The 22,974-nt window shown below is 42.4% G+C and overlaps 4 protein-coding genes across 5 annotated transcripts in view; 3 read left to right on the top strand and 1 right to left on the bottom strand.

Annotated features, from left to right (window-relative positions):
• Positions 1-21: 21 nt before the first annotated feature.
• Positions 22-2,618, top strand: LOC118413630 (receptor-type guanylate cyclase gcy-3-like). The gene is made up of 6 exons (XM_035817156.1): positions 22-766; positions 961-1,189; positions 1,523-1,683; positions 2,010-2,080; positions 2,392-2,557; positions 2,608-2,618. Exons 1-6 carry the CDS (start codon positions 109-111, stop codon positions 2,616-2,618), a joined length of 1,296 nt encoding a protein of 431 aa, XP_035673049.1. The 5' UTR covers positions 22-108.
• Positions 2,372-7,945, top strand: LOC118413806 (atrial natriuretic peptide receptor 1-like). The gene is made up of 15 exons (XM_035817346.1): positions 2,372-2,557; positions 2,710-2,788; positions 2,960-3,074; positions 3,170-3,388; positions 3,512-3,625; positions 3,728-3,799; positions 3,946-4,114; positions 4,478-4,624; positions 4,736-4,913; positions 5,224-5,364; positions 5,499-5,622; positions 5,876-5,944; positions 6,090-6,264; positions 6,612-6,802; positions 7,081-7,945. The coding sequence occupies exons 2-15, from the start codon at positions 2,718-2,720 to the stop codon at positions 7,252-7,254; spliced, it is 1,959 nt and encodes a 652-aa protein (XP_035673239.1). The 5' UTR covers positions 2,372-2,557; positions 2,710-2,717; the 3' UTR covers positions 7,255-7,945.
• Positions 7,613-12,772, bottom strand: LOC118413809 (charged multivesicular body protein 3-like). Its single transcript, XM_035817351.1, has 6 exons — positions 12,631-12,772; positions 11,965-12,025; positions 11,522-11,701; positions 11,248-11,369; positions 9,306-9,420; positions 7,613-8,944 (listed from the first exon to the last, which is right to left on the bottom strand). The coding sequence occupies exons 1-6, from the start codon at positions 12,673-12,675 to the stop codon at positions 8,799-8,801; spliced, it is 669 nt and encodes a 222-aa protein (XP_035673244.1). The 5' UTR covers positions 12,676-12,772; the 3' UTR covers positions 7,613-8,798.
• A 326-nt stretch (positions 12,773-13,098) lies between these two features.
• The window catches only part of LOC118413807 (aspartate aminotransferase, cytoplasmic-like), a 12,436-nt gene continuing 2,560 nt past the window's right edge, over positions 13,099-22,974 (top strand). The window contains exons 1-5 of one of the 2 annotated variants that reach the window (XM_035817349.1): positions 13,099-13,117; positions 19,723-19,904; positions 20,810-20,918; positions 21,333-21,445; positions 22,705-22,807. In XM_035817349.1, the coding sequence (XP_035673242.1) occupies positions 13,114-13,117; positions 19,723-19,904; positions 20,810-20,918; positions 21,333-21,445; positions 22,705-22,807 (511 nt within the window). In that variant the 5' untranslated portion in view covers positions 13,099-13,113. Of the gene's footprint in view, positions 13,118-13,674; positions 13,849-19,722; positions 19,905-20,809; positions 20,919-21,332; positions 21,446-22,704; positions 22,808-22,974 lie in introns of those variants that run through there. The other variant, XM_035817348.1, reaches the window with a different exon arrangement.

Below are 22,974 nucleotides of genomic sequence, written 5' to 3' on the forward strand. Positions count from 1 at the left end.
CATCTGAGGACTGCCTTTAGAAGTACAGTACTGTTTTACGCCTCGTGAGTACGGCCATTTGGAACAGTGCAGTTGAGGTATAGCTCACTTTAACATGACCAGGGAGAGATGGGGGGCTCAACAGTCTGGTGTTTCCTTGTTTTCATACAAGCGTTTCCGCAAGTTTCGCTGGGCAGTGCTGTCAAACTGGGGGTTATGATGCCTGATCCCAGAGAAATGTTGCCATTCTGGGGACCAAGACTTGACAGAGCAGTCGACATTGCCCTTGCGGACATTGTTAACATGAACAACTCGGGGCAGGTTTCCAACTTAACGTTTCATCGTGTTGAGAGACTTACGTCGTGTAAGGCTAGTGAGATAGTGGGAGCTGCCGTGGACTTGATGTCGGAAGGCGGAGTAGATGTAGTTGTAGGCCCCCCGTGTAAAGTGGGGTGTTCGGCACTCGCTGCGCTCAGCGACTTCTACAACGTTTCGACCGTCGTTCCCTCTTGTTTAGGAGACGCGACGTCTTCCGAACACAAGGACTTCTTCACAATCATGGAACCACCCAGGGCAATCGCGGAACGCGTCAAAAGTTTGGTTAACTACTACAAATGGTCGGATATACTGATGTTAACAAAAGAAGAAGAGCCTTGGAATACGTTAGGAAAGATCATGAAAGAAGCGCTGGATGACGTCACAACTGTGTCGAAGACCTTGACATACGCGGGCGCCATAAGCCTTGAAGAAGCGTTGACTATGCTGAGTGGGAAAGGGCAACCAAAAGGTAAGCTGTTTCGTATAGTCGAACCATTTGACTAGTGTAAAATACAGGTTATGAATATGTTTACGTACATCAGCCATCATGTACAGTTAATAACTAATACTTCTACGACTGTAGAATTGATTCCTTTTGTTGTAAGATCTTGGTCTCGAATTTTTCACCTTTGCTAACCCTTCATATCGTCATTTCATACACAGTTGTGATCTTTGCCGTCCCGAGACTGTCCATAGGGATGCAGGATGAACACACCCTGATGCTCGCCGCCTATCAGCTCGGGATGACGACAAACACGGTCTTCTTAAACATAGACTTCTCGCCGCTGCCTGTTTTGGGAAATGAAAGCTGGAATTCTTCCAACATCGCTCAGGCAGTGATCGGAGGGATTATACAGGAGGCTTACAAGGCACTGCTTCTTCTTGCACCCAGGTACCAATGGTGGATTGTTAAACCTAGTGATAACTTAGACTGCTTTGTTGGCGCTCTCTGTTATGTCTGTCCCTGTCCTTGGTGCTGAATGTGAGTTTAATACAGGTACAAGTTTCACGTGGATGTGTGAGTACCACTATGTGTCTGATTATGTAAATATGAACGTATATGGAAGTTCGTATTGGTTTCCCATTCCACATTTTAGGGATTTGAACGTCGGATAAAATTTAAAACAGTCCCTTACAGAGGAAAAGTTCAACCATGCATGTAGTGCACTGAAGATCTTTTCATAGAAACTGCACTTAGGTCTGTACGTATTTACATGTACTCCAGGATACAGAGAAGCAATACTTTAACAGAGGACTTTGTAGACGCCGGAGGACCGTGGCCCATGGCTGCCTATGTTTACGACTCGGTCCTGCTCGCCACGCATATTTCCGACATAACCACCGGGTCAGCGGCAGTTCACAACGTGGGAAACACCGCACTTGACGGTAATCATATCTCACTCACTAACCGCACGGGAAACATTCAGCTATAGAAAGGCACCTAAGTAACAGCAAACAACTTTTTGTTCTTCTACTACAAACATACTTTGGTTGGGGTAACAAAAGTGTTTATGATACGTTTTAATTTTCAATCATAATCTTTATGTAATATAGAAATGCTTTGTAGCTACAGCGGTGTTGACTTTGTGAGGGGACCGGGTTGCCCGTGAAGTGAGAAAATGTATACTCTGCATTCAGTTTATTTCCTGTCATTAAATGTGGACGTCAAACTTTAGAATATAAAAAATCAACGACTACTTCGTGTTGTGCAGGTCTGACTGGCAAACTTGAGTTCGACAGACAGGGAAGCAGGATTCAAGAGTTTCTTCTTTTCACCTTCCAGGTACTAGTGTTGTATAGAGGTCTAAGCAACGCATTTTACGGCTATCAATGTTTCTTTCTTTTAATAGTAACGTTATGTAACCAAAAGCGTGCACATGTCAACACCATTTTTGGAAAATTTGTGGATGTGTTTGGCGACGCCTCAGAGGCGGAACCGATATCTCTTGTCACAATGTGCCTTTCGGACCATATTTCTTGTTCATTCAATAAGCTACGCCGTCCATTTCCGTCTCAGCTTTGCGTTTTCGTGTTGATCTACGAACGATCTTTAACGATATTCAAGTCTCATATTTCTCTTCTTTCCTTTTTCAGAATGGAAGGTTCGTCCCAACCGTGGGCTTCTCTATCGAAAACAAATCTCTGGCCTTCATCCCCGGTGTCACGCCATGTCCGGAGTCAGAAAACTGCCTGTCTTTCCGCTACTGCGCAGAAAACTGTCCCTGCCTGGGACCGGCATGCACGGAAAACAAGTCATCGGGTGAGAGAACAACTCAACTTTTGTTTCCATCAAACCAATTGCATACACAGAGAACATATGAACAGTACAATCATTGAGTTATCGACGGTGAATTTGTTAATTCTGAATTATGTTGCTTACAAAATTCTCTCATTGATTTCTATTTTCTGCAGATTTGCCGATGATTATTGGAGTCTCTGTGGCTGCTGTTGTCCTCGTGGGTCTGCTGTCAATGGCTGGTCTGCATCTGAAGTGAGTTTTGACTAAAAGAATTCTGACTTTTATACAGAAAACACGTGCAGTTTTGACAACAGGCTGGGAAATTCCTTTAAAAAGGAGATGTATTTAAGTCGACTGGTTTTCCTTGCATATTCCTACTTCTAGTAGCTATTCTGTCTTGTTTCGTTGCTTTCTGCATTTCAGGAACGAGGGCTTTCTTAGTTCGGTGTCTCCCAGGAGAAACAAAGGGAGAAACTGTTGGAAAGTCAGCCTGGAAGACATCAAGTTTGCCGATAGGAGCAGAGCCGTCTTACCCGGGGTATGTACAGATTATGTGTGCGTTGTCTTGAGTACAAATGTGTTTTTATGGTTCAAATATGATGTATCTAACTATTTTCCCTTCACACTGTGTAGTTGAGGTTCGGGTCTCCCGCGAGCGGTGCTGTTTCGGGCAAACACCAGTCCCTCCTCAGCTCGTTCACAGGGGCGAGTCACGCGTCACTGCTGAACCTGGGAACGACACGTAAGTTTGTGCCGTCAGTTGGGACGTACAGCGGCCGGCCGGTAGCCGTGAAGAAGGTGTCACTGGGAGACTTCAACATCACTTCAAACGTGAAACGGGAGCTTGCACAGGTAATGTTCTGTCAGATGTAAACTTCTACAGAGAGAAAGAGAGAGAGAAAAAGGGAGACAGAGACAGAGAGTCCTTTAGGACGTATCATTTTACTTCATAAAATTGTTCTATTTTTTGCCCAGATCTGCAGCTTTCACCACGTGAACCTGAACATGCTGCACGGCATCTGTTTCCCTCCACACGGCTCTGGTGACGTCACCATTATCAGCGACTACTGCCAAAGAGGGAGCTTGGAGGTAAATTTTCACGTTTTTTTTTTTCACATTTTCAAAATCTCTCGTTTATACGCCTTTTAAAATCCCGATAACAATCGATGATGAATATTGATGTTTCCATAGGACATCATAGAGACGGAAGAAATACGACTGGATAACGTCTTTGTGTGGTCTTTCATGAACGACTTGGTTAAGGTATGTGTTCAATCTTGTATTTTTGTGTCATTCTACACTTTCAACAAATAGACAAATGAGAAAATAACATGTAACACGAACATGAAGTTTACCGCCTATGACGTGTTGCCAGAGCCATTATGTACTCCAGACCGTCCCCTCCCCAGGGCATGCTGTACCTACACAACAGCGAAGTCAAGTCTCACGGCAACCTGCGGCCCAGTAACTGCGTCATCGACAGCCGCTGGGTGCTGAAGCTGACGGACTTCGGCTCCATCAGCTGTGCCGCCAGCTGTGAGAAAACTCGGCAGGCGGAGGATGTCGCCAGATTCACTCGTACGTAATGCACATTTTCATTCTGTACATGGAAGGTTTTCGTCGGACTAGTCAGCTTTTGATCCAACATTAAAGAAAAACTGACATGTTGCATATTGGGGAGTGCCTATAGCCTTTCTTTCCGATTAACTACGACTGTTACTTCAAACAGCTCATCTAAAAGACACGTGACTGCATTGATGGGTCAAAGGTGACGGAAGTCTATACCGCCGCCCGTCTCGCAATGGGCTGATTATGGATATCGTTTCTTTTTTGCTTTAGTCAGATTTTGTCGCATAGGTCGCAAATGTTGCATCAAGCCAGCAGAGTTTCTAACTAGAAAACGATCGCAACAATATGTTGAACTTTTTGTTTTGTTTTCAGGGATGTTTTGGGTTGCTCCCGAGTTGTTACGCCGGGAATGCCCATTGAAAGGCTCCCAGAAGGGTGACGTGTACTCTTTCGCCATGGTGGCCTATGAAGTCGCCACCCGCTCAGCCCCTTACACCGATAGTCAACTCACCCCGAGAGGTAAACATGGTAATCCTTCTTTTGGAACAACGCATGTCAAACGAAGTCATCTTTACGAAATCACGTAGCGATAAGGTCTTTAGTACATGCATTTCTGTTGCTGCAATATAGAGATCGTCCGCAAGGTGATCCGGCGGGAGGACCCCTTGATGCGGCCAGAGACCGGAGAGGATTTCTCCAGCATGCCGGGGCTGGAGTCGCTCATCAAGGACTGCTGGACCGAGCTCCCCGAGAACAGGCCTGACTTCACCGCCATTAGGAAGAGATTGAAAGGAATGGAGTATGGAAGGTACGGCAGTTTGAGCTGTGTTCCAGCAGGATGGTTCTTTCCTTGGTGCTAGAATGGGGCTGTTGTTAACAGAAATTACTTAGGTTTCATCTATTTTACGGTATAGTTTCGGCTTACTTCGATTGATAAAACAGAAATGTCGCCAGACGTCTGTCAGTTCACAGACTGCAAATTATGTTAACTGATAGGTGTATCAAACCATTTTAAGTCGGTTGATTAATTGATTCATTTTTGGACTTTCACTTATAGTTTACCCTAATGCCACTTTTAGGTTACCCTAATGTCATCATCGCTATCATTTGACTTGCAGAACTTTCAACATCGTAGACAACGTGATCGCGAAGTTAGAGAAGTACACTAAGAACCTGGAGAGCGTGGTGGCGGAGAGGACGGCCCAACTGGAGGACGAGAAACGGAAGACGGAACTCCTGCTGCAGAGAATGCTACCAAAGTCAGTCTAGTTTTCACGACACAGTACTGTTTTGTTTAAGACTTGTTATACTTTTATCCTTCTAGTATCTTCTGGATTTTGAGTAGGTGAATATTTTGTTCAAAGTGATTTGACGCTGTATGTTGACTGTACAGTTCGGTTGCGGACACGTTAAAGCAAGGTAATCCAGTGACGGCAGAACATTACGACATGGCAACCATCTTCTTCAGCGACATCGTGGGGTTCACTGAAATGGCGGCGGACAGCTCACCTATGGATGTACGTTAAAAGGCCAAGGCTTCCAATAAACGTCAACATTAACAGAAAATGGAACAGCTCTAATTATTACCAATCCTACATACTACTTAGTCTACTACTACTATGCACACGCTGTTGAATTTTATTTGTGAGAGTTTTCCATAGACCTTTATTTTGTGCGATAACGCTGTAGTCTTTTCAACATCAACAGGATCGTGTTGATAACAAATATAGCACAACGTGCAAATCGTTTCCCTGCTTTGTTTCTGTTCAGGTAGTGACCATGCTAAACGATCTGTACTGCTGTTTTGATGCCATCATTGACGGGTTTGACGTCTACAAGGTATCTAATTAGCTAGCAGGTCATGGTAAATTCACATTTCCAAGTTTCAGTTGTTGGCGTTTATGGTACTGTGTATATTTTTCGCTTAACTTCCCTCGTTCCCAGACTACAGTGCTTTCTCATCTGTGTCTCGTTCCCGTGGCAGGTGGAGACGATCGGAGACGCGTACATGGTGGTGTCGGGTCTGCCCGAGCGGAACGGAGACCGACACGTCACGGAGATTGCCGACATGGCGCTCACGCTGTTACGGGACGTGCACAGCTTCCGCATCAGTCACAAGGCCGACCAGAAGCTGCAGCTGCGGATAGGCATCCACACAGGTGGGTGATGCTGACAAAACCGCCTTCACCAGGCAGGCTGCTGATATTCTGTATTAATTTCATGAGCATAAGATCTTTACTAAGTCTATACTGCTCCGGACTTTAACATCTGGTCTCATGGCAAGCACTTGGATAGAATTTTGCTAGTTGCGTCATTGATCAACCACGACGTTATGTGTAAAATCAAAAACCCGGATCCAACTGTTGACTTTTTATCCTTGGACCACAAAACATTTAGTTCTGATTTCACAAAACAGAAAACGTAACTAAACTACAGAACAAAGTAAACCATCTTGGTGGAGAACACTTGACACTTATCCACACTGCCTGTTGTGTGGTTGTTGAAGGTCCGGTGGTGGCGGGAGTGGTAGGGCTGACCATGCCGCGCTACTGTCTGTTCGGGGACACCGTCAACACGTCATCCCGCATGGAGTCCACCGGCGCCCCCTTGCGGATCCACGTGAGCGGCACCACGGCCAAAATGCTGGCTCAGCACAAAGTCTACGACCTCGTGCTCCGGGGAGAGATACAGGTCAAGGTTGGTAGCGTCTGAGTGATTGACAGATAATGACATAGCCAAACTGTTTCATCATGCATCACATATAGATGATATCAATACCACATGATTGACAGTGTTGTCTCAAAGTACTTCAAATATGTGCTCTTCATATGCTTGTACTTATGCATCCATTTTGCAATATGTGTACAGTCAAACTTCCTGCTCGTGTCAAAAATTTCCATTACAAAAATTGTTTGCACGAGGCAAAAAAAAAGTTTTATTTTTTCGTTCATTTTCTTGTCTTGTCTTCTATTCAGGGTAAAGGGAAGATGACCACATACTGGTTGTTGGATAAAGTCCAGAAAGGCCAAGAGGAGCCTGAAGAACCCCCAACACAGCCACAGCCACAGCCACAGCCTCAGCCACAGCCTGGCCAACACAAGAGACAGAAGACTGTCATGTCTACCCTTGGGCAGAAGTCACTTGACTAGGAAATGGTTATCTCCAAGAAGATGTTGGGAGGGAACCTGTCAAGTATTGTCTGGGGTCATGTTGTCATCTCAACCAATAATAGAATAGCCCAACCAATCTTAAGTCAGGTTGAAAAGTCATGACATCATGTCATACCTCTGCCATTACCTCATAACCATGTGGTCCTCGTGCAGCATTGCTATCGATCACTTTTGGTACAAACCATTTCTGATACACTTCCTCACAATTGTGTATGATTTGTTATCAACTTGGAAAGTATGTTTAGTCTAAACATGTCACTGTACATTGTGGCTGTACATGGGGTCTTCAAATATTTGAGTATGTTTTATTAACTTTTTCTAGACTTATCTGAAAACATTTGCAAATACAAGTAGCTTTTATTGGCCAAGTTCAAAGATGCATTATCTATACTGCAGAAATATACACACACTTAAGCTGACAATGCCTATTGGGGCATTTGCTGTGATACAGATAAGGATTTTTCCATTGGAACTGTTGCTGTATGGCTGAAATGTTTTACAATACCTAAGCTTAGAACTTGTCATTCTGTAAAACTAATGTACAATAGCAAACTTGTTTTGAATTAATTCTATAGCAAATCCCAGATGCTCTGACTATGTAGCCACACTTGTGTTGTGCTCTTCTTTGTTGGTGAGTTCTAATTTCAAAATGAGAGAATTAGGAAAAAAACAAGAATCTATTTACAGGAAAACTAACATAGTCAAACACTTGAGTCTAATTCTGCACTTTTCTTCGTTCTGTTATAAAATTCTCTTCAAGATGGAGGCATTCCACATGAATATGGTTGCTAATTTAGAAAGGAATTAATGCCTTGCTTTAATAATTCTAAAAGTGAAAGCAATATTTACAGTTTGGAAAAGGTGCAGAGAGGCTGCATGTTTTAGGGCTACGATCCGGCTATCCATATCACACAAATGGTGTGAATTTTGCTTGTATAAAGCCTATGTCATAGAATATTTTACTCTAAAAACTAATGACAGTGATTGTCATTTTGAAGGTTATCTTTTATGTTCATTTATGTCCTTCCTTTTGTAGTAAAGTACCTTAAATAGTATCCTGCATACCATTTTTCTGAGTTTAAGTCAGTAGGAGGGATTGAAAACTCACAAGGATGGTACACAGGCTATTTTGGTTGAAGTATCTCCTATCTATCTGGCTCAAATGCCACTCATAGACTGTGATGCTATATTCTCTGTGAATAAACTATCGTAACGCTATCTCCATGCATAGAGCTTGAGAACAAAGGTTTCTATGTCAGTGATTTAAGCTACATGTAAGCAAATGTATCTATATACAAGAAAACGTTTGCTCATTATATTTAGATATTATATTTAGAAAAATGCATAACCTTAGAAGTCTCAAATTGTTGAAATTGCAAACAGAATAGGTAAAGAAATGCTCCTTCTAACTTTCATAGTGTCTGCATTTTCCCAAGGGTAACCTTGATTTTCCAATACAAAAGAATCTATACAATAGGATGGATTCTGGTTGAGCCCATGGAGCAGTAATGCCACCTCGAAGACTAGCTTCGAAGTGCAGCTAACCTAGACTGCATGGCAGAGATGTCCTCCTCCTCTTCCTCTGACTCCACCCCTCCCACCGCGCCTTCCAAAACTTCATCTCCCGGTAACTCATCTGTGACTTTGCTTGGTGCCTGTCCCAAGGCTCCTAAAGATGTAGATGAAGAAGTTGTAAAAAAGACATTTTTGGTAGAAATCTTTTCAAGAAGTTGCCTGATGTGATTGTTTATAGGTTTACCCAACCTACCATTCACAACATTTACTAAGCCTAATTGGGCATTTTAATGCATTGTCATCTGGATACCAACATGGAGGTCAATGCACAAATCTGTACACTTAGACTAAACTAAAAATGGGTGAAACATGAAAACATTTTAAAGATGGATGTAAATAACCATTGTCAGCAATCTGAAGTCAATAAGCATGAAGTGATACTGCAGTATAAATGTATCATTAACCATGTACATCATTATCTCCTTTCAAATAATGAAAAGGAATTTTTCTCCCACCTGCTGTCAGCTCAAACAGGATCTTCTCCACCTCTGCTTCTGTCTCCTCTTCCAGGTCCTCATCATCCTCCAGCGACTCAAACGTGTCGTCCAACATCTCCTCAATAATGCCTGCCTAAAGTACAAGAACAATACAAACGTGTCATCCTATATCTCCTCGAAAATGCCTGCCTAAAGTATATGGACAATAACACAAGGGACCCTTCCAGCCGAATGCCATATCGAACAAATAGAATCCCCTATTCTAGATTTATTTCGAATACTCCGTCAAAAACAGCCCTAGTGGGACAGGAATGGCCAAAGAAAAATGCTATGCCTATTTTGTTGAAGACTACACTGGCTAAGTATAGTTGTTTTGGGAAGTGTAGGTGCTATATAGCATTACTTTGTTCCTGGTCAGGATGTACAAGTAAAGCAGTGTGCGTAGAGGTAGGGTCTTATGTTTGGCATGTGGTACAAGCTTCCTCTCTGTGAGTGACCGAGCTGCTTTCTTCTTAATTTGGCTTTTCTCCTGAGCATGTGTGCACATGCCATGCATGCAACAATCGCAGTAGAAAACCTGTCACAGATATACGTACCCAGCTTTACACCTGCATCGACCACATGTCAGAAACTGGGCACTCTTGCCCGCCAACAAGGTAATATCATGGAGCGCCTCCCGCTTCCGCTTTGACTGAAATTATATCACCCTTATGGCAACTATATATGCTCCCTCCTCAAACGACTGTACACGGTGCACACCCCAGTTTATTAGGGGTCTCAAATCGAGACTGCGCACCCTCAAGTCGAGAGGCCGTCTCTTCAAGAAAATAAATCTAAAGCAGAAAAGCCGTATATGAAAATGAAGGGTATCACTCCAGCTTTAAGAACAGCCGGGTTTCAGTTTCTTCACTCTCTCTACTTTTCGTAATATTTGGGGGAGAAAAGTTTTTTTCACGTAAAAAAGTATGCAAAAAAAGGGGAATTTTGACGTGGAAATAAACTCATCACCTATATTTTAGTCATGAAAATGACTGATATTGTCGGAAAGAGAATACACTTAAGATTAATCAAGCAAAAAATAAAGAAAATCGTAACACTGAGATTCTTACAATAACCCGACGCGCGAGGCATAGCAACACGGCTCACAGACCGCATATGGACGGAGAATCTGGGTCAACGGGTAAATCACTTCCGACGCGTAGAAATACAAGGAAGGGACACTCGGGCCCAAAACCAATTTGCACAAAAAACACATCACTTCTTACGCTTTTTAGCCATGCCAGTATTAAATGCCACTCCGCAGCAGATTATGAGAAATTTGAACTCAAACACGGACCCTCAAGACCCTTTCGCGACACATTTTTGTCGCGTACTATCTCGGACCCCTGTCGCGGAAGAATTGGTGTGTGCACCGTTCACAGTGTATGTAGCCTTCCACAAAGAATGTATAGCATTTTTCTTTCGCCCGTTCTAAGAGGATTTCAGGGCCCCGAAAGCTAAACCGAAGTCAGTCGGTATCCTCAGCTTAATAGCGGCGGCGGCCATGTTTTTGCAACTCGCGCCATTTTTGACCGAGGTTCTGAAATAGAACCCAAGATCAAACAGGGGGCGGGGCATATGGTGTTCGGCTGGAAGGGTCCATTGCAAATGTGTCCTCTGGAGAGTGAAGGACTAAAGACTTTGGTAGACTTATATTTCCTTTCAGAATCTGTATTTTGTAAAACCAGTCACATCTCAAACCAACATCTGATCTGCGTCACTTTCCACACTGTTACATTATCATATACAAAATACTAGTAGCTCATCTCCAAGCAGATATTGAGGGAGGTCATTACATATTCCTAGTTGCCCTTTCCTTTGACATACTGTGGTGGTGTCACAAAAATGGCTCATGAGGGAGGATGTATCTCACCAAACATCTGCTTGAAGGTTACTAGTCCCCTCCTTTAGTGCTTCTCACCTTCATCATCTCCTTGGACAAGTCCCTCATGGTGGCCTGGATCTCAGGCACCTTCACCAGGTTCTGCATGTACTTCATCACCTCTGTGCTCTTCTCCATTGCACCTGACACCTTTAGTACACCTAGAACAGGTGATACCATACAGCTGTTTGAATTCTTTCTTGTGTAGAGGTCAACTCAGACATTTACAATTGGGCAAGTGGCAAGATCAAGGCTAGTGGGTACAACACAACATCTTAAAACTTATCTATCCATAAGTTAACCAGTCCCTCACCCAGCTGGTTCTTCATCCCCATGGAGACAGAGTTGATCTGTGCCTTGGAGGTGTAGATCTTACTGACGGCCTTCCGCGATCGCACCATCTCCTTCGCCAGGATACGGCACGTGTCCTTGTCGCCCTTCTTGGCCGCTTCCTTCAAGGACCGTTTCACCTTCTCCTCTTCCCTCTGGATCCCTGTCACACACAGGTGGGTCAGCAAAGTTCACATCATTATCTTCGCTGTATATCCGTCAATGTAAGTTATATATTGGCTAGTGCTTGGTTGGTTAATAAGTTGATTAATTGGGAGATTGAATCTAGATGTTTATCTCAGTGCTACCAGTAATGCAAGTTAAAACACATGCAAGCAGCTTTTACCTTTTCTTTCCATATAAAAGTAAAGTCTCTTCAAGTTTGAAATCATAACATTATGTCACACATAAAAAGCTATCATATACCTCGAATTTGTCTATCCAAAAGTCGGTCCTGCTTCCTTAACTGGCTGGTCCATTCTCTGACCTGTTAAAAACATTATATCACACCTGTAAAATAATGTTGCAACACCATCGGATATGCCAAAAACAATAAAATTACTCTTTAACAAATGCACTGTAGATAATACAACTTTTTTACAAGTGGTTTTGTAAGATTAGAAAAAAATGCTTTCATTCTTTGTGCCCTATCAGATATTCCCACAAAGTAGAAACCGTGGTTCTGAATATTTTGCATTGATTTCAGAGCCAACACCCTGTTCAAGTAACTAAATCAAATAACAAGTCGAACCAGTCACACACTGGTACGACTATTCGGCTTGTAACTTCACAGACGGCGGCTATCAATTTTAGACCTCAAATGTCATAAACTTGACACTCGTGTGTTTAAAGGCAACCCACATAGAGCTCTAATCATCAAAAGGGAATGTATTCAGATGTCATATCGGTCAATTGCAAAGAACAGCATTCTACATGCGGAAGTGCTTATAATTCTTGCAAACAAACTCGTTTCGCGGTCGGTCCAATATTAGGATGGAACATCCCAGTTGCCTTATATTATGCCTAAAGAAATCAAGAACGATAGGAGAAAAGAATGGAGCACGGCTACGTCTCGAAAGAGAGAAAATCTACCTGTTCTTTGGGGTCTTTTCCCTGAGACTTCCCAAACAAACCCATCCTGCTTCGGTCTTCTGGAGTATGTGACCTTTGACCCGTGAGTAAGACGCATGTGCAGATGTAGCAATTACCCAATTTGTAGCTTCGCTACAAAGTAATGAATTTGCTATATTAGACAAAAAATAACAACAATCCTTTAGTGAAAGTGTTTTATCTTTCAACCAAACGTCAAAATTGATCCATCTTGAAATGACAAGAAATTCTGATAAGAAACGATTAAACAGGATTGGAAATGATGGAACTGCAATATTAATTTTGCCCGCAAGAGAACCCACAACAGTAAACACATACGAAAGCCTGTTATAAACGTAAAATCCGCTAGACGACGCTGTTGCGCCGCAAGGTTTCTCGGCATTGGTGACCATTGGTATGATGTTGAATTCAATGGCGACGTCCAGGTTCGTGAATGTGCAACTCGCGCCTCCTGTAAATTTGGGAATGGGTGGGTATTGGTGGATGTAGCAATTACCCAATTTGTAACTTCGCTACAAAGTAATGAATTTGCTATATGGACCTAGCCTGGAATCCAGCCGTGTTGTGCTTTGGAAAGTTTGGTCGCTCTGCTTCTGACAGGAAGCGTACCTCTGTGGAGCGACTAAAGCACAACACGACTGGATTCCAGGCTAATATGGATAGAAAATAACAGCAGTCCTTTCGCGACAGTTTTAATATCATATTGCAATCAAAAGTCAAAATCGAGCCACCTTGAAATGGCAAGGGACGGATGATAAGACGGATTATTATTATTATAAGAAACGATATTCTATTACAACAAGTCAAGTTTATTGCACAACGATTGCATCAGGTACAATGTATGGCAGATAACGTATATTACCAACAACAACAAATACTAGTAACAGGATTGGGAGTGTTGATATTACCAACAACGTTCAACAAATAACAGGATTGGGAGTGTTAGAAATTGCAATATTATTTTTGTCCGCAAGAGGGCCAACAACAGTAAACGCATATGATAGGCTGTCATAAACACTAGTTCCGCTAGGAAGCGCTGCTGTACCACGAGATTGCTTGTCTAGCCTCTAGTCTAATTGGCGAAAATGGCGACGTCCAGGTTCGTGGATGTGGAGCTCGCGCCTCCCGTGCCGGTGTTTGCCCTTACAGCTCGCTACAGGGAAGACAATCACGCCAACAAGCACAACTTAGGAGTGGGAGGTATCACGCTGTCAACTGTTTATGTCACATTTTGAGACCCTTTCTAAGAAAAAAGATCTGGCAAATTAATGTCCTATAACTTCAGAGCGATGACCTCGCTTAGCGACTGGCGGACAAATTGCATTATGCAAAATAGGGGGTGTGGTTGTAGGCTAATTGTCTTACTCGTACTTACTGTCCACAGAATACAATTTAAAATATCATCATGATATTAATAATTGTTTCAAATCTTTTTGACATAGAAACCTTTTGGTCCGCCTTCATTTTGCGTATTTTTTAGTGACTCACGAAAGTTTAACACGACAATCACCCCTCTAGGGTGTAAGTGGAACAGTCCGGCCCTCCATGGTGATCAAATATTCTGGCACGAACCACGGAGGGTCATATGGCCGATTTTAGAAACACCTCCCTCTTTTTAAGTTTACCAAAAGTTTTACACCTAGAAAAATATCATAGAGCTGAATCATATCATACAGAATTAGACGGAGACGGTGTGGAACTGTGCATGTGTCTGTTTTCTGTTTTTATTTGGGAGAAAACATTCAGTGATCTTCAGACGACCTTGGAATTTTTTGTCTGGGCTCCGCATTCATGACTTGGTCAGATTATCCAATTCTTCTGGATAATGTTGCAAGTTAGACTTCAACTTGGCATTTTGTACTGGAAGGCTTCTCACAATTCAAACCTAGATTTCCATTGACGTGATGAATACGCAAGTTTTATTTTACTAGTATTTTGATGAATTGGCAATAAATATAAGGTCGATCAAACACAAGTTAAAGGGCACACGACCCCAGTTTATTTGGGGTTTCAATTGGAGGCGGCACACCCTCAAGTCTAGCAAGGACATTAGGACATTATATGTAATGTCCTTGAGTCTAACGACCATCTCTTCCTTGGAATTATCCTATTTAAAAGCAAAATGATTCAGTAGTGGCAAAATATTGGACATTCTGAAACATGGGGCATTTCAAAAACTTACAAATAAGCTTACAAACCAACGGGTTATCGATTTAAATACATCATTGTGTTTTCATAACAGTCTGCCTTCAGTGGCTACGAGTAAAATGTACACCAGGGGTTCATTCATGTCTCCCTTGGGAATTTCAGTATAGAGGACTAACAGGTTGCCCGGTGTCGTTCATGGCCCGTTGCTTGCCCGCTATATCGAGCTGCGATGTTTTCGTCAAACCTTACATTACGGAAGTGGTCAATTAAGTCCAGGTCCTGCTGTGGTCCGCTATCTCGAGCTGCGATGTTTTCGTCAACCCTTACGTTACGGAAGCCTGTCCGCTATCTCGAGCTGCGATTTTTTTAGTCAACCCTTATGTACGGAAGCCTGTCCGCTATCTCGAGCTGCGATGTTTTAGTCAACCCTTACGTTACGGAAGCCTGTCCGCTATCTCGAGCTGCGATTTTTTAGTCAACCCTTACGTTACGGAAGCCTGTCCGCTATCTCGAGCTGCGATTTTTTAGTCAACCCTTACGTTACGGAAGCCTGTCCGCTATCTTGAGCTGCGATTTTTTTGTCAACCCTTACGTTACGGAAGCCTGTCCGCTATCTCGAGCTGCGATTTTTTAGTCAACCCTTACGTTACGGAAGCCTGTCCGCTATCTCGAGCTGCGATTTTTTAGTCAACCCTTACGTTACGGAAGCCAGTTCAAGCCAGTTGCGTGTCCGCTAATATCTCGAGCTGCGATCTTTTCGTCAAACGTTACGGAAGTGGTCCTGTGTGGCTACCACGGCGTTCCAAGCTGTATAAAGTGACGTCCCCTCTGGCGTTATCACGTCTGCGTTGCACCCAGTTTGGTTTCGTGTGTGAGGTTGACGATTTTGAAAATGACCACCAAAATCGACTTCATTTGTTAGGTAGTGATTTTTGGCCATCAGAAGGAGAACTAATATTCCGACATTCAAAATGTTGTGCAGAACTTTGGGAGCTTACACATTTTCCTCTAAAGAACGCTGTGAAGGGGAAGAAACGTGAGGCCGGCGAGCCCACAGCTGGAAAAATCCGGCTGTTGGGAGAATTTAGCAGTCATCAGTACACAAGCTGTCACCGAGCTTCTGTTAAGCAAAGTTCTCATAAAAATATTACATATAGCATAATCTAAAACATTTCGAAAAAATGTTTCTCTGGTAAAATGTGTAGTATGACCTTCGAGTTTACACTTGGAAGCACATTTGCTCAACACGTGCTAAGCCAGGCGTGCATGATGCTGGTCATTCAGTGGGGCATTCTCCAACGATTCTGGTAAACATGAACTAAAAGAATCACACCGGGCTGTGTCTGAGCTTAAAAGATTATAGGACTGGTATTAAACGCTCCATTTTTTCATATGTTTGTGTCTTTATCTAGACTGTTTCGATATTCATTGGGGCCCTGAGTGTTTGGATTTTGCGTATAATTGACCACTTCCGTCAACGGGCCACACAGGACCACTTCCGTAACGTTTGACGAAAAGATCGCAGCTCACTCAAGATAGCGGACACACAACTGGCTTGAACTGGCTTCCGTAACGTAAGGGTTGACTAAAAAATCGCAGCTAGATATAGCGGACAGGCTTCCGTAACGTAAGGGTTGACTAAAAAATCGCAGCTAGATATAGCGGACAGGCTTCCGTAACGTAAGGGTTGACTAAAAAATCGCAGCTCCAGATAGCGGACAGGCTTCCGTAACGTAAGGGTTGACAAAAAAATCGCAGCTAGATATAGCGGACAGGCTTCCGTAACGTAAGGGTTGACTAAAAAATCGCAGCTCGAGATAGCGGACAGGCTTCCGTAACGTAAGGGTTGACTAAAAAATCGCAGCTCGAGATAGCGGACAGGCTTCCGTAACGTAAGGGTTGACAAAAAAATCACAGCTCGAGATAGCGGACAGGCTTCCGTAACGTAAGGGTTGACGAAAACATCGCAGCTCGACATAGCGGACAGGCTTCCGTAACGTAAGGGTTGACGAAAAAAATCGCAGCTCGTAACGTAAGGTGGAAAAACTTGGTTGCGTGTGTCTTGTGTCTTGTTAAGAAGGACCACCCGTGCTAATGCCGTTATGTAAGGTTTGCTTGAGACTCGGTGTCCCTCTTGTGTCAGGATGGCGTGTCACCGTCCCTTGTTAGGCTGTGGAGGGTTTGGGACGAAGGGTTGATGGAAAATGTGTATACTGTCCCAGCCCAGACAACATGAAATTCAAGTACCTGATTGGCATGTAAGATGGATTGTGTTGCAAAAATCGGTGAATTCCCTTGGGTGCAATATCATTCTACGTTAGGTCTTCTGTTAGGTTTGGAAATGCCCCATGTTTCACAATGTCCAATTTCTTGCCATGTATAAAATGATTGTATATGTGGTGAGAGGATATTCCACAGTGTCAAGACCAAATGAGTTCTGATCCTTCAACTTCTCTAATTTTGAAAAAAAAATTAGAGGGAAAAAAACATTACTTTCATGTCAAAAATATTGCACAAAATTGGTCACTGTTTTGTCACGCACTAGCCTGAGTAGCACCCTCCATAGTGACCGCTGGCTCACGACTTTCGCATGCTAACCACGGACGTGGTTTATAGCAGGTAGTTTGACATTCTCAATGACCGTAAGTCATTTCTTGAGACCCCCAGCGAAGTGGGTGTCGGCTCCCCTAGCAACACATAGAAACGACCTTTGACCCCAAGTTACCCCATTGTTGACTAATTGCCCCCTCCCCACCCAGTGTGAAAACATCCCTAGAGGGGTTCCACCAAGCCAGGTAAAGTGTTACCGGGAACCCCTGGGTTGTGAAGGGTTATTTCAGACAGTACTGTCTGGGAATGTCAACATGATGTGTATTGAGCATTAACTGTTTCATATGAAGTACATTATAAAGTCACTGCTAGATTTTTACTCTGACCGTCTGCAAATATCTTAGAATATGTAAGTTTAACTTACATCATTTCATTCATCTGTATTGGGCAGATTTTAAGTGTTACAACCTCTTTCGTAGGTTTCTTTCTGCCAGTAGTACAGTCTGGTTTCCACTAAGCCCAAATACAAGTAACCGCTACGTAACCACTTTCATATAACGTTACTCCCCACCCCCTACCCCACGCATGGCCCTACTGTAGCTGAGTCTCCATTTCCTGCTGTTTAAAGAAGTAAAAGGAATTATTTTTGAGGTCATATTAGCATCAATGCTCCAGGCTTGAGTATTGATAAAATAGCTTCCCAGAGAAAGCATCCGCTTGCATTTGATTGGTTTAGCTTTGGAATCTGTCTAAACCCACTAATTAAAATAATGTTAGACACCAAAATACATACAAGAATGTAGCCAATTGATGTTTCCTCAAAACAAAGACGTCGGATATTTTCTTGTTTGCAAGTTGCTGAGTTGGTACTTTGTTAACAGTATCCTAAATTTGTCTTGTTAAATTTGCAGTTCTTTGTATCTTGATCAATTTGCCAAAGCAACTTTATAGGTATTTGCAATAATTATGTATACTATGTTGTATTTGGAAACCCAAAATTTGTTTAAAAGTAACTTCAGATACTCGAATGCTGTTTGTTTATTGTTTGTCAAACCAAGCCAAGCCAAGCCAAGCTGTGTCTGGCACAGATACCTTGACAGGTAAAGGTGTGAACAATTCCCATTGTTCGCCTATGAGAGCCTGGTGCCCTACTGTCAGGGGGTTGTGTAAACAAATTAATTGGCCATATTGTTCCTTTATCAAAACAAACGTGTCACATTTCATCCTAATAGTAGCCCAAACTTGAAATTTTGTCATCTTTTTTCTTTCGTAAAAGCGCTAGCTTATGCAATATTTTCATTTGTCGCAAAAGACATGTATGGAAAGTACATATGTTGCACCTAAATGTTCAACCTGGCCCATGGTTGTTCCCTTTTCCAGTTACCTGTCAGGCTTGCATGAATATTGCAAATAGGCCATTTTTCATAATATTTTGAACATATTAAAGAATATCTCGGTTAAAATCACACTACTAAGTGTGGGACAGGCTGAATATTGTAGAATGCTCATTCCTGAATACATAGATACCATATTTGTGACACAAATATGTTCCTGGGGCTAGCGACCGGAGCCTAAAAGTGATAAAATATAGCTGTGCTTATCATATTCATATTTTGATATCACTGAGCTTTAGGTGATATCTGTATGGTCTGACACCAACTTATGGGTATTGTGCTCCACTTCTTGTTGAAAATTCTGGAATATAGCAAGTCAAGAACAATATCAGGCAAATCAAAGTTGGTGGGTCAGTTAATTAGGCAGGAGGGCCATGAAATGACTTACGGTCATTGAGTTGATACGTTCATGAAGGTTAGACATCCAGGTAAACAATATTCAAATACAATTCAATCCCTACAACTGGATAAAAAACGGATATTTACTTTGGGACTTTGAGAGACATCCATCACTCTTCTTCAGCATCACTAGACTGAACTAATTCAATACAAGTACAGCTAACTAGAAAAGTTTCTAGTTAGCTGTACTTGTATTGAATTAGTTCAGTCTAGTGATGCTGAAGAAGAGTGATGGATGTCACTCAAAACGTCCGGAAGTAAATATCCGTTTTTTATCCAGTTGTAGAGATTGAATTGTATTGAATAGTTTGACATTGCACCAAAGACTGACGAAGCATAGTGGATTCCATCCGAAACGTCTGACCGTTTCCAAAACCATATCCAGTTGCTTGAGTAAATACTTATGGTGTATCTTATTACCTGGATGTCTAACCTACATCGACGTAGTTTGACATTGATTTTTGTCAGTCTATCCAAGGAGGTTGAAAAAGAATACCTTTCCTTTCTTTTTCAACCTCCTTGGTCTATTACAATGTCAACATTGTACAGAACATGTTGTAACAGTTCCATCTTCTCTGACCAGCGTACCGTACAGATGAGGGTTTACCGTGGGTGCTGCCCGTGGTGCGTACCGTGGAGTCCCAGATGGCCGCGGACCCCATCCTGAACCACGAGTACCTCCCCGTCTGCGGACTGGACAGTTTCTGTAAGGCCGCCACCAAGCTGGTGCTGGGAGAGGACGCCGCCGCCATCGCTCAAAATAGGGTGAGTGGGAGGAAAAGGTGATACTGTAAAATTCATTTATCAATTTTGTTTCTTAATGGAAAGACCGCTTTCACAGTCAGGGCTCGAAATACTTTTTTCTCCATACCTGCACTGGTGCAGGTAACATTGAAAATAACCTGCACCAAACAAATTTTACCTGCACCACTCTGAATTTAGGAAGTATGGATCATACTGAAATTGTTGAGGAACCGTTGCTATTTTTTTTTCTTTTATAATAGGTGTTAACAGTCAATGCAGTTAATAACAATCCACATACACCTACAATATAGGACATTTAAGTACTATGAAGCCCAGTATATGGACCAGTGCAGGTTAGGTGCAGGTAGACACCAGAAATACCTGCACAGCTCCAATTTTACCTGCACTAACCTGCATATGCAGGTGGTATTTCGAGTGTGTGAAGTTTGAAGTTTGCAGTTGAAACAATTCTGTTTTACAGTAGGGATACAAAACACACATTTGAGATGTACCTCCTACCACTAAACTAGAACCATTGAATAGTTTGATATTAACAGTAATTTGGGGGAATTGGGGGAAGGTTTGGTATAATCATTTAAGTGTGTGATACCTCTTCACTATAAAAAAAGTGTTATCACTGGAAAATATTGTCAATCTGTTCATATAAAGAACTTGATGCCCTTTGTAGCATATTGGTAGATGTCCAAGAGAGTTCCTATCTCATTGTCACTTCTGTATTTTACAACTCGTCAAAACCTAATACTCGCTGAAAAACACCTCAGAAGTGCAATATGTTGTGATATAAGAGCCGACTCAGCCGAGGTATAGTCCTTTCTACTACATCCTAATTTTCATGCCAGAAAGGCCAGTCACTTAGGACAGATGACCTTGTAGATCTAGACTTGAAGACGTTCCTGTGTTTCCAGGCTGCAGGTGTGCAGTCGCTGAGTGGTACAGGTGCGCTGAGGCTGGGGGCGGAGTTTCTCAAGCGCTGTCTGGGCATGAACGTGATGTACCACTCCAAACCAACATGGGGTGAGTAAATCCCACTTCTGACACCATGGTAAATCCCACTTCTGACACCATGTGTAATCTCATTGTGATCTACCAGCAGTCTGCTTATGTAAAACTGCGTCTATTTTCAGATATTGTACATTCATAAATTCATTTATTTTTGTGGTGAATCAATCTTCAGTTAGGAGGGTAAAGAAAGTTTTTGCTGTATTTGAGGTTTCAATTGAAGATCTACAATAGTGATACCAAACATATATTCCTGGTGTCATGATTTTAGAGGTCACTGCGACCACCATGAACATTTGGAGATTTACAGTATCAAAAGCTGGTTACAGTTTTCCAAGGACAATATTGACATTATAGAACCTTTGCTGACCAGTTTTAAGTGTTGTTTTCCCAACAGTTTGAAAGAGAAGTTTGTATCCTGTTTCTCAGGGAACCACCTTGGAATCTTCAAGGATGCAGGATTCACAGACATCAGGGAGTACAGGTACTGGGACGCCTCCACCAAAGGGCTGGACATCCAGGGCCTGCTGGAGGACCTGAGGGTGAGAGGGGAGGAATGGTGGGGATGTGGTTAGGATCAGGGCTGTCTCCAGGACCCATCCTCCGTCCTGGGACGGGCATTTGCTTGTTGGATTGGAATGGACAAAAATTTCACCCCATCTGTCCCACAAATCAGAGCTTCAGTACATAAGATTGATGAAAATCTGTTTTCATAAGATTGAAAGATGGGATTTACAAGGAAAATCAACAACATGGGTTCCCAAACAATGAGTGGGATGGAAAAAAAATTTAAGCTGGAGACAGCCCTGGTGGGGACATAGTTAAGGTACAGCTGTCCAAAAATATAGGGGTAGGTCAGATGGTTGATTTTGTCTCAGTCCCTATTTTCACAATTGTATTTGCTTGAGGCAGAATGTCAATTTGAAAAATATGATACACACGGGAAAGTAATGTATGCAAAATTGGAATACTATGAATAATAGTAAGCGGAGGGTAGAAAAGACGAGCCAAAACCTCACAACAACTGGCAGCATACAGCTCTAATTATAAGGCCTCAATGCAGCATCTACCTGCTGAGGATGTTAAACAGAAATTTTGTTCTTGTTACTGGAGTTGGGCAGCAGATGTAGGTTAAATGGCCAATGCTGTTGAAAGACTCGAGAGGTTTAGTGTCAGTTTTCTTCTGTAAACATCACTCAGAACAAGCACCCTTCTGACTAGTTCAGCCACGTTATGCAAATATGTCTACTGGTACTTAATTGATTGACATTCCCTTTTGCTTTGAAGTCAGAGAAGTTTTCAATTGCTGGGATGCATGTAGGTAGACAACTATGTTACAGAACGTGACAACAAATCATTCAAATAAATTTAGTGGTATCTCATATGGATAGTCCCAAGGTTTCTAGTACCACTCAGCAATGCCATCTTTTGAAGACATCATAAACTAAAATTTGTACAAAACTTGATCATGATGTTGTGGTGTTTTTTGTGAGTGAACAGTCTTTTCCTCTGCTGGTAGACATCCCGATTGGATTCTTTGTCAGGATGCTAGTAATATGCCCTTCCCTTTATAAATTCTCAATTCCAAGTAAGTGCATTCATATAAATTGACAGAATTGATGTTAAAAAGTTCTGATCGTGTTTTAGGAATAGACAGACTGCAGTCAGGATCTCTACCCACAGAATCTACCTACGTATACAGAATCAGTGATTCTGTCAGATTGCCATCTCTAGCTGCACATATACATGATTATATTTCCATACAGCACATAGACATATCTATCATGTATTGTTCCACCAGGCTGCACCAGAAGACTCTGTAGTGATCCTCCATGCCTGTGCTCACAACCCCACCGGTGTGGACCCCAACCACAGTGAGTGGGAGCAGATCATGCAAGTCGTCAGGGTATGTACAAACCAGAAACGCCACCTGAAAAATATGCTCTTTGTTGTAGTGTTGATGTTTCAGAATTACCTTATTGTTGTGATGTTTATCACTAAAAGATATTGACACCCAAATATATTGTATGTTTAGACAGATTGTCAGTGTTTACTTGAATGTTTGAATGAT

This window comes from Branchiostoma floridae, chromosome 4 (genome assembly GCF_000003815.2).
Source record: "Branchiostoma floridae strain S238N-H82 chromosome 4, Bfl_VNyyK, whole genome shotgun sequence".
Lineage (NCBI taxonomy): Eukaryota > Metazoa > Chordata > Leptocardii > Amphioxiformes > Branchiostomatidae > Branchiostoma > Branchiostoma floridae.

Coding starts and splice junctions, on each gene's coding strand:
- LOC118413630 (XM_035817156.1), top strand. CDS start 109: ATGGGGGGCTCAACAGTCTGGTGTTTCCTTGTTTTCATACAAGCGTTT. Junction 767..960: donor TGGGAAAGGGCAACCAAAAG/GTAAGCTGTTTC, acceptor TTTCATACACAG/TTGTGATCTTTGCCGTCCCG. Junction 1,684..2,009: donor GGGAAACACCGCACTTGACG/GTAATCATATCT, acceptor CGTGTTGTGCAG/GTCTGACTGGCAAACTTGAG.
- LOC118413806 (XM_035817346.1), top strand. CDS start 2,718: ATGATTATTGGAGTCTCTGTGGCTGCTGTTGTCCTCGTGGGTCTGCTG. Junction 2,789..2,959: donor ATGGCTGGTCTGCATCTGAA/GTGAGTTTTGAC, acceptor TCTGCATTTCAG/GAACGAGGGCTTTCTTAGTT. Junction 3,626..3,727: donor GCCAAAGAGGGAGCTTGGAG/GTAAATTTTCAC, acceptor ATGTTTCCATAG/GACATCATAGAGACGGAAGA.
- LOC118413809 (XM_035817351.1), bottom strand. CDS start 12,675: ATGGGTTTGTTTGGGAAGTCTCAGGGAAAAGACCCCAAAGAACAG. Junction 11,702..11,964: donor TTTGGATAGACAAATTCGAG/GTATATGATAGC, acceptor TGTGTGTGACAG/GGATCCAGAGGGAAGAGGAG. Junction 9,421..11,247: donor TGTCCAAGGAGATGATGAAG/GTGAGAAGCACT, acceptor CTTGTACTTTAG/GCAGGCATTATTGAGGAGAT.